Consider the following 15,416-nt stretch of genomic DNA (forward strand, 5'->3'; position numbering starts at 1 on the left):
CCTGGCACCCAAACCCTTACCAGCACCCACAGCCCAGCCATGCGCCCACAGCATGCTTCCCTCCGGCCCTCGTGGCCATGTCCTCACCACTGGCATGGGAGACAATCACACAGGGACTCACTGAGGGCTCAGGACCCCCAGATGGACTGGCATAGCCCCCAGCACCAGCAGCTTTGCAGGGTGCCCGTGTCCCATCCTCCCCAAGCACTGGGCAGGTTTGCGTCTCATCCCTTGTCACCATCTTGGGACGGGGTGCCCCCACCAATTAAACCCCCCTCCCCCAACCTGGGGGAGCTCAGGGCTGTCTCCTGGCCCCCGGCACCCCAGCAAGTTGAACCCAGCCCTGCCCAGGCCTGTGGCCCTGTCAGCCTGTGGCCCATCTGTGTAACAAGTTGACAGGTCTCTGCTCCCCCCAGCGCCCCCTGCTCAGAGGGCTCCCCCACCCCCACCCCCTGCTGCCTCTGCAGCCATGGCAGCTGCAACCCGGGGCCAGGGCCGTGTTGGCCCGCGTCAATAACCAGCCTTGGGCTGTTCCTGCGATGAAAACAGGAAACTCCTTTGCCAACAGCAATAAACCACCCGGCCGGCTGGATCCTGTGCCCCGGGCAGGGCAGGGCACGGGGCTCCCCGAGCTGGGGCTCCCGGCGGATGGAGGGGATGGGGACGGCAGGGCTGGCCTGGCTGTTATCCCCAGTGCCGTGATGCTCTTGGCACCATGGCCCCGGTGCGGTACTTGGGCCCCCCACCCCTGCTCCGGTGGTGTCCCCCTGCAGCCAGGCCTCGGGGACCCCAGGTTTGGCTGGCAGAGGAGATGACACTGCTCCCTTCGACCCCGGCAGCCTGTCCTGCCTGACAGCCGGGGTTGGGAAACTGAGGCACGGAGCAGAGCAGACACGCATCTTCCTGGCGGCAGTGGGGTCCTCGCTGCTCCCCCACTCCCCGGCAGGGTCAGCCTGGGGCAGGACAAAGTTGGGGGGCTCTGGTTTGGGGGGTAGCCGAGAGCCCCATTTCTGACTGCCAAGGGCATGGGGGCCGCACGGGGGACCCTGCAGGGAGGAGTGTGGCTGTGGTAAGCGGGGAAGGGGCTCTGCCAGGGGGGAGGTTGGTGAGCAGGGTCCCTGTCAGAGACTGCGTCTCCCATGGCACACATGCATATTTGCACACGCCTGCATGCACACGTGTCCACACATCTATGGGCACGCTCTGTGCGCACGCCTGTATGTGTAGGCATACGCCTACCCGTGCACATGCATACTTACTCACGCACACGTGCACATGCACACACATTCACGTACACATATGCACACTCACACATGCACACGAACATGTGCACATGCAAACTCATGCACATTCTCACTTGTGCAAATGCATGCATGCACAGTCATGCACACGTGCTCATTCATGGACATGCACACGCATGCACTCACTCCTGCTCACTCCCTCATGCACCCACGGCTGCAACACACTTTCTCCCACCACTTGCTCGCTGCCACCAGCAGCAGTTTGGCTGTGGGTGTTCCCCCGGTGCACCCCATGCCCCCACCCTGTCCCCCCAGCGCAGACGCCGCCTGTCCCCATACAGCTTTATTGTGCCGCGAGTACATTGGGGGGACAGATGGGGGGATGAAGGTGGCTGGGGTGGGGGCCAAAGGGCACAAACCAGCTGCACCCCGTCCCGCGGGGAGCCCCCACCCTGGGGCTGGGAATGGCCAAGCCTGGAGCCGGCAGCATCCCTGAGAGCCAAGGACCAGCCCCGGACCCTCGCACTGGGGGGTACCGGATCCCCTCGCCCCCCTGTCCTGTGAGGCTCTGCCTCACACCCCTGCGGGGGATGCCCTGGAGGTCGGGGGGGGGGGGTGGCTGTCCCCGCTGTCCTGGTGCCCTGGCTGACAGCAGGCTGGGTTACTGTCCTGGGGGGCCAGGGGGGCCCGGCAGCCCCGGGGGGCCTCGCAAACCGGGGTCCCCCTTGGGCCCCATCGGGCCAGCCTGGCCCACAGCACCGGGGGTCCCAGGGAGTCCTGGTTTGCCCCGCGGGCCAGGGGGGCCCACTGGCCCTGGCACCCCAGCCGGCCCCGGGAGGCCAGGGTCACCCTTGGGTCCACCCTGTCCCCGAGAGCCAGATTGCCCAAAGCTGCCCTTGGCACCCTTGAGGCCAGGGAAGCCTTTCAAGCCCAGGGGGCCCCTTTCGCCCTGGGGGCCAGGGGGTCCTGGGGGGCCAGGGGAGCCCTGGGGTCCCGGCGAGCCCATGCTGCCCGTGTCGCCCTTCTCTCCTTCACTTCCTGGTGGGCCCTTGACGCCCGCATCACCCTTGAGGCCACGGGGGCCCGGCAGTCCCGGCACACCTAGGGGGAGAGGAGGGGGTGATTAGGAAGCATGGGGCGGGGGGGTAGGACTCTGAAGTGGGGAGAGAGCGGGATGCCCCAGCCCTGCAGCCCTTGCTGTGGGCTCCAAAGGACACCCGGCATCGCGCATGGGTGTGGGGCCACTGCAGGGCTCCCCCTAAAACCAGGTCCAGGAAACGGCTGGGCTTGTTAATTAGGGCAGCCCTGTAATGATGCTGATGTAGGTGTGATATGGCTCCAAGCTGGGTGGTCCATGGCAGAGCATGAAGCTGCCAGGGCGTCCGTGGGCTCCATGGAGCTGATGGTGGAGCCAGGATAGCCCCACTGCTCCCCTGGGTGGATGGATATGTCCCAAGGCCACCTGAGCCACCAGGGAGAACTTTGGGCACCCTCACCATGGGGCAGCCATATCCTCTCCAGCAAGAGGAGTCCCTCTGCAGGCCAGCCGTGCTGGAAGGACATGGGTCACCTCCCCGCTGTCCCTGTCTCCCCACGCAGGGACAGCTCTGCAAGCCAAGTCCACACAGCTCCATGCTCAGGATCCTTCTGCACCATGGGCAGGTGTCTGGGTGCCTTCATGCACATCCCAGCACTGCCTTGGCCTTAGCGATGGTGGTTTGGGTCCTCCACCACCTGCCTGGGGTGCAGGGCACTCCCAAAGAGCCCAGATCCCACCATGCTCAGCCACAGAAGAAACAGCCCCCAAAGCAGCCTGGCCCCAACCCACCCCCAGGCAGGGCTTAGGCTGTGCGCACCAGGCTGCACCTCACCTCGTAAGATGGTGATGTTTTTCAGCATCTCCCCATGCCGGACATCCACCACCTTCATCTCCTCCATGACCATGGACAGGTTGCGGATGTCAAAGTCCAGCCGGGCACTGAGCAGGCTGTAACGCTCCCGCAGCAGGTCTGTGGTGCCCTGGACCAGGCTGAGGGACTTGTTCAGGTAGTAGAGCTCCTCAGCATGGGTGTGGAAGCCCAGGGTGCAGGAGAGCCGCACGTCATCCAGGTAGCGCAGCATGCTGTGGACGTGGCTGTCGGTGGCGTTGATGTTGGCAAAGATGGTGCTGATCTCAATCTCGTGGGACGTCATGCGACCTTCTAGGGTCTCGAAGCGTTCAGCCGTGCGGTTCTGCGTGTACCTGTTGTGGTAGCGCAAGTCATTCATGTTCTCCTCATGGTCATCCAGGAAAGAGGAGATGTTGTCCAGCTGCAGCTGCAGCCCCATCACCTGCAGCACCAGGTCGTGCATGCTCTCCGAGTTCTGGCCGACCTGTCGAGCTGCTGCACCAACGCTGCCTTGGATGGTCTTCACCAGCTCGCTGGTCTTGGAGGAGGTGGCCCGCAGCCCGCCAAAGAGGCGGGTGTAGTTCTGCCACTCGGTGACAATCTTCTGCAGCGTCAGCGTCTCCTCATCCGTCTTCCTCTGGATGACCTGGATCCAGTCAGAGGTTTGCCCCAGGGTGAAGTTCATCTGCTGCATGGCTGCTCGGACATCATAGCGCTCCTGAGCCAAGCCCTTGAGAGAGCTGTCTAGCTGGGAGGTGACCACCTGCCAGCCCCCAAGCTGGGCCAGGAACTGCCCCAAGCTTTCGTTGACCTGCCGGACGGACAAGGAGCAGTTGTCCACCTCACTGGTGATTTTGTTGCTGGTGGATGAGAGGTGGTCATGGGTCTGGGAGGTCCGGTCGAGCAGGATTTCTTGAACTAAAAGCATCTTCTGGATCTCCTCCAGCTCACCCTGCAGCTTGGTGATCTCCTGGCCCAGCTGTCCCGTCTCGTGACAGAGGGAGCAGTTTCCCGAGGTCTTCTCATCTGAACAAAGGGCAGAGGGGTCTGTTACCCTACCCTGTCCCTCACTGGGCCTGGAGACCCTCCTGCTGAGAACCAGAGAGGAGGAAGGAGCCTCACTCTGTCCTTGCAGACCCTGGAGATGGGCACCACAGACCCATGACTGGGTCAACCCTGACACCACCAGCCTGCACCACCTCCCCACCCTCATCCTGCGCCTGCCACCTCTGTGCAGCAAGCTCTCCAAAAAGCCCAACCCTACCAACCCCACCCTCAGAGTGGTACAGTTCTCTGTCCCCAAAATCTTGGGAGATAAGTGGGTTTTGGCCCTGGACCTGAAAAGTAGAGGTGCTTCAGCCCCCGGCTGGCAGCACCGAGCAGCTGAGATCCACTCAGCTGGAGGGACACGTGGTGTCGAAGCCTGGAGAAGACCTTCAGGTCCAGGTACAAGCCACTCACCCAGCCCCTGGAGATCCTCCTGGATGGACACAATCTTCTTCTCGTAATAGGTCTGGGCTGAGCTGATGTCGTTGGAGATGGAGTTGACTTTCTTGAACACTGTGGAGGAAAGGTGGGGGGTCAGGGGGAGGTGGGCAGGTGTCAGGGTGAGCTCATCCTCCACACCTTTCCTCCCAGCTTGTTCCCCGGCAAGGAGGGTGGCCAGGGCTTGAAGCGCCAGGCTGGGCAGCTGGTGGGTGCTGGCTCTGTGGGGTGGGTGTCCCTAGGGGCTTTCAGGGTCAGGGCTTGGCTAAGGTCTACAAAGCATCTCCAGGGGCCCAGCCCCAGGGAGCGTGCCATCCCTGCGCTGAGCCTGGGAGGCTGTTTCTTGCCTGTGGAGGTGATGGGGTGGCAAGCTCTGGGCTCTGGGGTGGTTCCTGAGGTCCCCCACGGGGGTAAAGCCATCCTCCGGTGAGGCGGCATCACACCCAGGGTTCTATGGGTATCCCAGGGGCAAGTCAGCGTGAGCTGGATGCTTCTTTCCACACCTGGGTGCTGCAGGTGCTTTGGGGGAGCCCCCGTATCCCCGAGGGTCTGCCCCAAGGAGGGGAGGCAGGAGCCAGACCCCACAACCCAGCCCAGCACTCACCTAAGGCAGCCAGCACGGTCACGACCACGATGAGGAGGATGGAGAAGACGTAGAGGACTTTGACGGCAGCCTGGAGGGAAAGGTTCTTCTGGCACCGTCTGCAGCTGGTCTGTGCCCTACCTGAGCGCAGAAAGGGAAGGATCAGGCCCTGCTGCACCCCCTGCCCACCCCGGGGGATGTCCTTACCACTCGGTCGGTAGCTGAAGGTTGGCATCTCCTCTTCCTCTCCTCCCACCGGCTCGTCTTCTGAAAGCCAACACAGGAGGGACCTGAGCTGCCCGCACCCTCCTGCTCCCAGCCCTGGGGATGCCGGTGGTCCCTGGGGACACCGGCTGAGCCTCGGCGGTCCCTGTGGACACCGGCTGAGCCTTGCCACAACCCAGCGTCCCTGGGAAAAAGCTGGGAAGCCACACGGGAGCCATCACTGCAAGCCAAAGCCTGGTGGCACCAGCCTGCAGGGTCCTGTCCCTGCTCCCCTGCCTGCTTCTGTGGCGCTCAGCTGGGCCCTTTACACTCCGAGACCACAAAACTTGAGGAAATTTGTTTGAATTTGGCTAAAAAGTGGGGGTGAGGGAGAAGCTGCTGGCTCCCAGCTCCCAGCCCTGATGGGCTTTGTAGATTCCCAGCTCCTTCTCGCAAAAACCGTGGGAGCAAAGAAAACCCACATGCCACCCTGGCCACCACCCAGCCTGGACCCCCAGCCCGGTGGGGGGCAAGTTGGGGTGTTGCTGCTGGGTCCCACCCACGGCTCGGGCACAGGGGACGCACTCAGCACCGGTACCCAGCCCCGAAGGAGCCCGGGGCAGGGGATGGTGCCTCCCTCCCTGGCTCCCCAAAGCTCCCTCGGAGCTGTGCCGTGCCCGAGAGCCCCCTGCAGCCCCCCGCCAGCTCAGCCGGCCCCTGCCCGGGGCCTCCCCGACCCCCCCTCGCTGGCAGGAGGGTTTCCAGCTGGGGGTGCCACAAGGGGGGCTACAGGCACCGTGGCACCGGCACCCCCCACTTTATACAGCCTGGCTTCCCCCAGGCAGAAGCGGGCAGGGGACAGGAGAGGGGCTGCAGGCGGCGGGGCCCCCTGGGCTGGGGGTGGCAGTGATTCCCTCTGTCCCCCCTGTCATGGCCCTTTGCTTTTCAGCTGCTGCAAATTTTCCTTCAGGGCCCCATGGAGTCAACAAGTGACGGGCTCTGAGTGAGCGAGGGTAAGCCTTGGAGGCTCCCCCCAACCTGTGTGTGCGGTCTCTGGCCATGGCGAGGCCGGCTCAGCCCCCCCCATCCGTGGGGAGATGCTGCCCATGTGGAACAGGAACGCGTTGGGCTTTGGAGGGTGCCAGCTGCCCCCCCACTCCAGCGTGGCCATCCCCTCCTGTCCCCCATGCCACCAGCCCCACTCTTCTCCCCACAGCTCCAACCCCCCCTCCCTGGCTTCCCCCCACTCACCTCTCATAGCCCCCGAGGTGGGGGGCAGTGGGTGCAATCCTGCACCAACCCAGGCCTCACCGCCCCGGTTCCCGCATCCGCCCCGGCACGTCTCTTCCCGGCGAGCGTCAGCGAGCGGCCAGCATGGCCGGGACTGCTCCCCCCCGCCGGCCCCCCCGCTCCCAAAACTTCCTGGGGAGCCTTCAAAAGCCACCACAGTGGCGGAGCATCCCCATGGCCGCCGGTTTGCCCATGACCTCTGCCCACGCGGGATGGGGACGGGTGACTGGTGACGGCAGAGCCCGGCTGGGCTGGATGCTGGCCACCAAAAGGCGAGGCGCTGGGATATGTGCTGGAGAAGAAAGGCTGGTCCCGCGCCCGCCCTCCTTCCCTCCAGCCCTAATGACTAACAAATGTCCGTCTGACACTGCGCTGTGCTGTGCCGTGCCAGCCTCACTTGTCTGGGAGGCCTGGGGGTCTGGGGAAAGGGTCCTGGTCTGGGGAGAGGGTCCTGGTCCAAGGGCAGCAGGGCTCAGGAGTCTGGCTTAGGGAGATGGGGGGCTGGGGTCAGGATTGGGGAGCTAGGGTTTGGGTATGTGGATCTGGGGCAGGGATATGGGGTGATGGGTCTGGGGTCTGGCCCCTGGGACCAGGTCAGGGACGTGGGGTGCTGTGGTTCAGGGTCTGGGTTCCTGGCTGGGACCCAGGGTGCTGTGGTTTGGCTCCTGGCTTTGGGTTCAGAGTGCTGGTCCCAGTCCAGAGACGTGGGATAGGGGTCCCCTGGGGGTTGGGGATGTTTGGGGTTTCCTTGCCGAGACCCCCTCCCCACCAAGGCTTTTGTGTCGGGCTGCTGCTGCCCTCTGCCGAGACCCGGCTGGGCTCCCAGGCAGCCTTCCTCCCCACATGGCCTCCCTCCTCCTCCTCCTCCTCCTCCTCCTCCTCCTCCTCCTCCTCCAAGTACCCCTCAGACACCTCTGGGACACTGAGGGAGGGTCTCCAGCTGGCCAAACCTCCACTACTCCTGCAGCAGCTCCCTGCTTGCCCCAGCCCAGGCCTGCTCCTCTCATCTGGGTTTGATTAGTTGATTTTCCATAATATTCCCCATACCAGCACGTGTCTACCCCCTCATCACTCGGATGCAGCTCCTGGACATTGCCATCTCGTATTTTTGGGTCCTGCAGCCTCCCTCTCACCCCTCTGGCCATTTCTGGGATATTTTTTGGGTCTCTTGGCTGCTTCCTCAAGCCTTCCCCAACACGTCATACTGGAGAACGTACCAACACCTATCACCACCATTTTTTGATCGCCAGAGCCCCAGAAGTGATGCTCTTGCAGTGGTTGTGTCCTTCGATGCCCCAGCCCATGACATCTTCTTGGGGTTCACGAGGTGGCTGCGGGAGGGTGCTCACTGGCAGCTGAGGTCTTCTTCCCACCATCTTCATCCTCGGCAGCTGCAGTGTGCTGCTCTTCCTCAGCCCCTTCAGGCCGTCCCTGATGACTCACAGCTGGTGGAGCCAACCCAGAGATGCCCCCCTCAGCCAAACCTGGCTTCCTTCGGCTGCAGCTCTTGAACTGCTGCCTTGCTACGGGATTTACCAGCTGGCTAAATGCTGGTGCGGCATCAGTGGCGGGGTTACTCTCCTACGTCCCTGCCGATTCAGCACTTGGGCTGCTGGCTTGCCGCAGAAGCACTAAATATACTTCTGCTGGGGTGGCAGATGGGTCCCTGCCACGAGTCACCAGACTGCCAGTCCCTGGGCTACCTGCCATGCCCTGGATCCTGCCATCAAGTGCAGCTTGTCATGTGAGTGTCCCCAGGTGAGCCCACAAGTCGGCTCTCATTAAACACACACGAGCATCCTCTGCCTTCAACCAGCTGATGGACCAGAGCTTGGGGTTCCCAGGGTCTGTGCAGCCACGGGGCTTATGGTCACCCTCTGCTGCCTTCACCATTTGGTTTAATGATTGGACTGGATGACCTTAAAGGTTTTTTCCAACCTAATGATTCTACAATTTCTATGATTTTAAGTAGCAGAGGGGCTCCTGAGAGCCAGCAGGAGATGGAGAATGATACAGACAACGCTTTGAAGACCATGAGGAGCAGCATCAGGAGGTCACCCGGAGGTCACCAAGTGGGGCTGAGACTCAGGTGTTGGACACTGGCGGCTCCCCTCTCCTCCTCCACCATTCCCAAAGGCTGCGAGCCTTGAGCTGCGATTCCCCGGTGTTGTGGGTGAACCCCCGTGGGCAGTGGAGTGTGAGAGGCAGAGAAGGCCTTGATACTGTGCAGGCACTGTGACAACTAAAGCATTCCTCTGTTATCAACGCTGTTCTCAGCCCAAACACAAACCACAAGCTGCTATGCAGAATTTAACTCTATCCCAGCCAAACCCCATGCAGAAAGGAAGAAAAGCAAGAAAACTTGTGGGTTGAGATAAAAATTGTTTAATAAATGAAGGAAAAGTGGAAAAAGGGAAAGAAAATAAAGCAAGCAAAGCAAGGGATGCCAAGGCATCCTTTTCTCAGTGTCTTCCACAGTCCTGAGCAAAAGCTGGCCCAGCTCTCCCAAGCCTTGCACAGGACTGGGGATGGCAACACCATGCCAGTGCTTCCAGCACTGCTGGAGAGCCCAGCACCGTGCTGGATGGTATGAAGAAAACCAACTCCATCCCAGTCAAAACAAGTAAAGTCTTCCCTCCCTGCACTTCAACACCGTAGCAAGAAGATGTTGCGCATTATTCAGTCCTGCTTAAAAGCCCCCCAGCCTTGCCTAAAAGCCTCCCAGCCCTGCTTAACACCCCCCCCCCCCAAAAGCCCCCTAGCCCTGCCTAAAAGCCCTTCAGCAAACCCAGTGCACCCATTTTCTCCCCACACCATGAGACACGACACATGGAGACAGCAATCTCATAGATGAGATGGGGGGCTACAGCCATGGAGCATCCCCCTCCTCACAGTCCTTTGGTAGCATGCCTTCAGTCCAGTGCTTGTAACTGGTCCCATCCTCCTGCAGCTGTCTGAGCCAGGGGAGGACGTTGTCCTGGGGGCAGACCTCCTCCTCACATCCACGCTTCATCTCCAACGGGAAGCCAAAAATAATTTGGTAAGGGCTTAGCACTTCTCCCCGTGCCCGTACAGATCTGAACCCTGCCAGGATCAGGGGGAGCATCTTCACCCACTCCCTGCCAGCCCCCAAGGCCAGCTGCTGCAGAGCTGCCGAGGCTGGTCCCACCTGGCTGGGCTGCAGGAGGTCGCACAGCAGCTCCACGCTGCATGCCTCCATCACCAGCTGCACAGCATCCTGGAGGAAGCATGGCACGTGCAGCAAACGGATGGCACGAGGTGTCCCGTACCGTGTAAAAATCTCCTCGAAGAGCACCTTGACTGTCTCCTCTGCTGTCTTCTCCCACACTGGAAAAGCCTCCACCCATCCTGAAAACTCATCCTCCACCACCAAGAGGGAGTGGTACCCCTCCTTGGTCTCAGGGAGGCCACTGATGTAGCCCAGCTGGAGCTGCGACCATGGCCCCTCTGCCCGCTGGGGCAGCACCCTGCCCACTTCGTTCCTGCCCGCAGCACACAGAAGGCAGCTCCGCACCCAACGGGCCACCTGCTCACTGTCACCTTCCCAGAGTGCCACCTGCCGCACCCTTGCCAGGGTCCCCTCTGCCCCCTCATGCGACCAGTAGTGACACCGGGCGATTATTTCTTGCTTCTCATGCTTTGAAGGCTCCCAGATGTGGCAGCTGCCCACAGCCCTGCCAGACATCGCCCTGGCCCTCCTGCCCACCTTCTGGCTCCACTCCTTCTCCTCCAGGTCCTTGCTCCTGTCCCCTCCCATGCACCTGATGTGCAGCATCCCTGGGTTGGTGTGGACCCACTGGAGGATGCTGGGCCATAAACCCTCACCAGAGCTTGCCCACGATCCTGATTCCCACTCACCAATCTGGCTTTGCAACTCTTCCACCAAGGACCAGCAGCTGGTGTACAAATAGAGGGGTGAGGAGCGTTGGTGACTATACAGGAGCTGCTTGAGAGCCTCCAGCTCTGCATCCAGCATGGAGCTACCCTGGGCCACCCCGAGCAGCCACCGCTCTTCCAGGTTGGCCGCAGCAAAGCTGATGGAGTCGGTGTTGTCGCTGGCCATGAACCACACGTTGGCCTTGGGGACGTGGGAGGGCAGCAGCCGCAGAGGGGGAGCGGTGGGGACTGGGGTGCTGGGAGGGTACCTGCACTCAGGCTGGGGGCTCTTTGCCATTGCCCCCGTGTTCACCAGCAGCAGAGTCCACTGTGCTGGGTACGGGTTCGTCCCGCAGGACTCCAGTGCTTCACCCCATACAAGATACTTCCAAGGGGAGTGGGGCATCTGGATGACGATGGGGGCCAGCCCTGTGAGGGTCTCAAATGCCTGCACGGCCCAGATGGCTGCCAGGCACCCCTTCTCCTGCGGCAGGTAGGAGGCCTCATGGCTCTTCAGGATGCGGGAGCTGTGTCCCACCGGGACCAACCGGCCCTGCTTGTCCTCCTGCAGCAAGGAAGCTCCTATCGCCTCTTTGCTGGTCGTTAACCTGATAATGAAGGTCTGGGACTTGTCAGGGAACCGCAGGGTGGGCGCAGTCAGGATGGCGTGTTTCAGGCGGCTCAGCTCCTGCTCCTGCTTTGGTCCCCATTCCCATGCGACCTGCTCGGTGGTGAGGTGGTGGAGCGGCCGGGCCAGCTCCCAAAAGTCAGCGATGTGATCCTGCAACGAGATGAACTGCCCGAGCAGCGAGCGGAGGCTGTGGACATCCCGCGGGCAGGGTGCTTTGCTGATGGCCTCCAGCTTGCTGGCCTGGATCTCCCTCCCCTCAGCCCCAATTGTCATCCCCAGGTAGTCCACCTTGGGCTGCACGAGCTGCACCTTCTCAAACTTGGCTTTAAATCCTGTTTTTTGGATCAGCTTTAGGACTGTCTTTGTTCGGGCTCTGGTTTCCTTTGGGCTTCTCCCAGTGATGAGGATGTCATCGACGTAGGAAAAAACCCAAGGTTGATCTCCTCGGGGCAGCTGGAGCAGCATCTGAGCCACCCGCCGGTGCACGATGGAGGTGGTGCTGTGGAAGCCCTGGGGCAGCCGGGTGAAGAGATACTGCTGGCCCCTGAAGGTGAAGGCAAACCTGGCTCTGGAGTCTGCCGCTAAGGGTATGGCGAAGGAGGAGTTCGATAGATCCACCACTGAGAAATACTTGCTTTTGGGGCTGATGGTGGCAACAAGGGTGGTCCTGTTCAGGACCACTGGAGCCTCCACCATGGGGGTGGCCTTGTTGATAGCTTTGCAGTTGAGTGTCAGACGCCATGTCTTCCCGTCGCCTTTCGGGATGGGATGTAAAGGGCTGTTGGAGGAAGAGGTGCCTTTCACCACCACGCCATCAGCCAGCAAGTACTGCAGCATGTTCGCCACTGCCTCGTCCGTATCGTCTGGCAATGGGGGTTGCCACTGGAAGGGCACCGGTGCCCCACTCACGTTCTCTTCCCCGGACACCAGCCCACAGTCCATCTCGTATCGCGCCCACACATATGGGAATTCCTCCCTCCACTGCTCTTTGTCTTCGACCTCTACCACCTTGACATGGCAGGCTAGCACCGCAGGCCTAGGAAGAGCTGGGGAACCTCCCTGCTCCAGGTCATCATCAGAGTGTTCCCAGATCTGCTCATTCCCCGATGGCTCCGGCATGGCAGGGAGGTGCTGATCATCCCCATATGTGGTCCCACTGATGGAGACGGGGGTGTCGTGGCACACAGCAAGGTACAGCAGCTGGGGGTACTGCTGCACTGTGGTGATGTCCACATGGGTGTCCACCAAAGCATTCACCTCCTTAGAGCCACCCACCCTGGCTCTAGCCACCCCCTGCCCCTGCTCCTGCTGGTGGGTTTTGTTCCCCATCTCTGTAGGGTATGCCTCGGTTTTTGTCTTCAGGATCTTCTCCATCAGCCTGACTGCCAGGTCCCTCGTGGACCGCCCTTCCCACTCCACCATGTCTTCTCCCAGGCAATGCAGCTTCTCCCACACTTGCCTCCTCTGCTCCTCCCCAGACATTCCCTCTGCTGATGAAGGGTTCAAGTCCTGCCTGTCCCTGTCCCCTCGAGGGACAGTGGCAGCATCCTTGTCCTCCGCCCACAAGCCCAGGCTCTGGGGCGAACCAGTGGTCCTTCCCTCCTCATCCCCACTGGTGCCTGCCTGGACCAGGGGCTGAGTTTGACCCACCTGGTCCCTGTGGCCATCACCCCCCCTCACCACAACCCCATCTTGCACTTTGCGTCCAACAATTGGCTCATCCCAGCCATCTTCCCTGAGGTGTGGGATGCTGCTGCAGATGTTGACTGCCGTCACCGAGGCCATGTGCTCTTCCTGCTGGGCTTCCCCACCTCGGGTGGCTTTTTGGCAGGTCCCTGGCTTCTCCAGCAGCCCCAGCGCTTTCTGCTCCAGCTCGGTGCATCTCTCAGCAGCCTGTGTCTGCAGCCTGGTGGCTCTCTGGCTCTCCTTGGCTCCTTGGAAAGTCCGGCACTGCTTGCTCCCATTCTTCAACTGTGCCATGTGCCACAGCAACCGCTGGTCCCTGCTCAGCCGCCAGCCTTTACCAAGGCGCTGGAACCAGGAGAAGTTAGCAAACTCCTTCTCCGTGTCCCCCACTGCCGGCTGCTGAGGGAGAGCATCTTCCACCCAGGGCTTGTGACTGTTCTCCTGGATGAGCATCCCCAAACCTGCTGCTTGCGAGGCTGGCGGAGGGGAAAATTTCCCCTTCCGCTTGTCCTTCCTCCAGAAACAGGCCATCACCACGAGAAACAGGAAGGAAACCGGGTGTTACCCCGACGGCCCCTCACCTTCGCCTCCCACCGCTATGGCACAGGGGTTTGCGGGAGGACTGGGGGCTTGCAGTAGCACTGGGGGATGTCTGTCTGTGCCAGCACTGGTAGGAGCGGCAGCGAAACGGTTACAAGGCTGCTCTGTGTCTGGGGAGGAAGAGGAAGATGGTGGAGGAAGAGGAAGATTGGTGAGGCCTCTCTCAGGGGGATGATGGCAGCAGTGTCACAGCTGAGATGGCCCCTGCTCCGGAGATGTCCCCTCTTCCGCAAGCAGTGAGGCTGCAGAGGACAGAGCAGGGTGTGAAGCCCTGTGAAAGGGAGGGAGCACCAGCCCCCCCTCACCCCCAGAGCCTGCACCCACCTTCTCCGTGGCCATGGCCAGCCCAGGCCTGCTCCCATTCACCCGGGGGCTCCAGGGACCCCGTATGATCTGAGGGGAGCATGCAGCCAATGTCCCACCCATGGTCCCAGGAGAACACGCACCTATGTGTCCCACCCACGGTCCCAGAACTTGCACCCTCATGCACCCACATGACCCACAGACGGTCCCAGGGAGTTCTTGCATGCCCATGTACATGTGTCCCCCACACATGGTCCCAGGAGATCTTGCATGTCCCACACACAGCCCTGGGAGAACATGTACCTGCGTGTCCCTTGTACAGTCCCGGAAGAGCCTGCAGCCCCATGCACATACATGTCACACACACGGCCCTGGGAGACCTTGCACCCCTGTGCACACACATGTCCCATACATGGTCCAGGGAGAACATGTACCTACATGTCCCCTGTACAGCCCCAGAAGAGCTTACAGCTCCGTGCACACTTGTCCCCCACACATGGCCCCAGGAGAGCTTGGACCCCTGTGCACACACGTCCCACACACGGCCCTGGCAGACCTTGCAGCCCCATGCACACGTGTGTCCCACACACGGCCCTGCAAGAATATTTATCGACATGTCCCCTGTACAGCCCCAGAAGAGCTTGGAGCCCCATGCACATGCGTGTCCCACACATGCCCATGCACACTTGTGTCCCACACACGGCCCTGGGAGAGCTCGCACCCCCGTGCACACGCGTGTCCCATACATGGTCCAGGGAGAACATGTACCTACATGTCCCCTGCACAGCCCCAGAAGAGCTTGCGGCCCCGTGTACACGCGTGTCCCAGATCACACATGCCCACGCACACTCGTGTCCCCCGCCCGGCTCCGGGAGATCTTGCACCCCCGTGCCCCCACGCCCCCCGCCCGGCCCCGGGAGAGCGGGCCGCCCCCCGCCCCCCACGTGTCCCGTACCGGATCGCTGCGGGCGCCGGGCGCTCGGTACCGCGCGCTGCTCCCTCCTCCCGCTGAGGGGGGGGGCGGCCCACCAGCCGTCCCGCCCCTTCGCTGGGCGCCAACCAGTTCTCCCAGTTCCGAAAACTGCGTGTTTTTGCACTGGGCCGTAATCGGCAGCCGAACAATTGTTTCTCGGCCCTGGGGGCGGGGGTGGGTGGGGGCTGCGGTCTGGGGCCCTGGGGCCCTTAAGGGAGCGTGGGGGGAAGGGGAGGGGCATGGCAGAGGGGGGAGGGGGAATCGTGCCTCAGTTTCCCCCGTGGCAGCGAGAAATGTTGCAGCTCGTGGGGTGGGGGGCATGGAAGGGGTGCGGGGGGTCCCGCTCAGCCACCTCTCCCGTGTCCGCGGCCGCGGGTGGGAAGGGGATGCCCCGTTGTACCGACCCCCCCCCCCACCACCGCAGCACCCCGTCCCCCGGGTGGGGGAGAGGCAATAACGGCCCCTGGGGGGATGGGGTGTTTGCGGAGATAACAGGGTGCGCAGCGTCCGACGAGGTTTTACCCCCCCAGATTGCAGCACCCAGATTTTGGGGACCCCAGGGAGGGTGCAACCCCCTCCTCGTGCCGGGGGGCCGTGCCGGCGACGGCCGTGGGAGATACACGCCCATCCCCGC

At 62.1% G+C, this 15,416-nt stretch overlaps 2 protein-coding genes across 5 annotated transcripts; both read right to left on the bottom strand.

Moving 5' to 3' along the window:
* Positions 1 to 1,571: 1,571 nt before the first annotated feature.
* SCARA3 (scavenger receptor class A member 3) lies at positions 1,572 to 7,012 on the bottom strand. 4 transcript variants are annotated; one of them, XM_040599393.1, is made up of 6 exons: positions 6,654 to 7,012; positions 5,409 to 5,465; positions 5,220 to 5,339; positions 4,592 to 4,690; positions 3,113 to 4,156; positions 1,572 to 2,342 (listed from the first exon to the last, which is right to left on the bottom strand). In XM_040599393.1, the coding sequence occupies exons 1-6, from the start codon at positions 6,658 to 6,660 to the stop codon at positions 1,903 to 1,905; spliced, it is 1,767 nt and encodes a 588-aa protein (XP_040455327.1). In that variant the 5' UTR covers positions 6,661 to 7,012; the 3' UTR covers positions 1,572 to 1,902. The 4 variants fall into 4 exon arrangements, with proteins under 4 accessions (XP_040455327.1, XP_040455326.1, XP_040455329.1 ...); XM_040599392.1 differs by having other exon boundaries at positions 5,406 to 5,465; XM_040599395.1 differs by lacking the exon at positions 5,409 to 5,465.
* Positions 7,013 to 9,061: 2,049 nt separating this feature from the next.
* LOC121090492 lies at positions 9,062 to 14,884 on the bottom strand. Its single transcript, XM_040599083.1, has 2 exons — positions 14,765 to 14,884; positions 9,062 to 13,748 (listed from the first exon to the last, which is right to left on the bottom strand). Exon 2 carries the CDS (start codon positions 13,435 to 13,437, stop codon positions 9,556 to 9,558), a length of 3,882 nt encoding a protein of 1,293 aa, XP_040455017.1. The 5' UTR covers positions 13,438 to 13,748; positions 14,765 to 14,884; the 3' UTR covers positions 9,062 to 9,555.
* Positions 14,885 to 15,416: the final 532 nt, after the last annotated feature.

The sequence above is a fragment of the Falco naumanni genome, chromosome 6, assembly GCF_017639655.2.
Source record: "Falco naumanni isolate bFalNau1 chromosome 6, bFalNau1.pat, whole genome shotgun sequence".
NCBI lineage: Eukaryota > Metazoa > Chordata > Aves > Falconiformes > Falconidae > Falco > Falco naumanni.

Coding starts and splice junctions, on each gene's coding strand:
- SCARA3 (XM_040599391.1), bottom strand. Junction 4,691..5,219: donor GACCGTGCTGGCTGCCTTAG/GTGAGTGCTGGG, acceptor TTTCCTCCACAG/TGTTCAAGAAAGTCAACTCC. Junction 4,157..4,591: donor GGAGGATCTCCAGGGGCTGG/GTGAGTGGCTTG, acceptor CCCTTTGTTCAG/ATGAGAAGACCTCGGGAAAC.
- LOC121090492 (XM_040599083.1), bottom strand. CDS start 13,437: ATGGCCTGTTTCTGGAGGAAGGACAAGCGGAAGGGGAAATTTTCCCCT.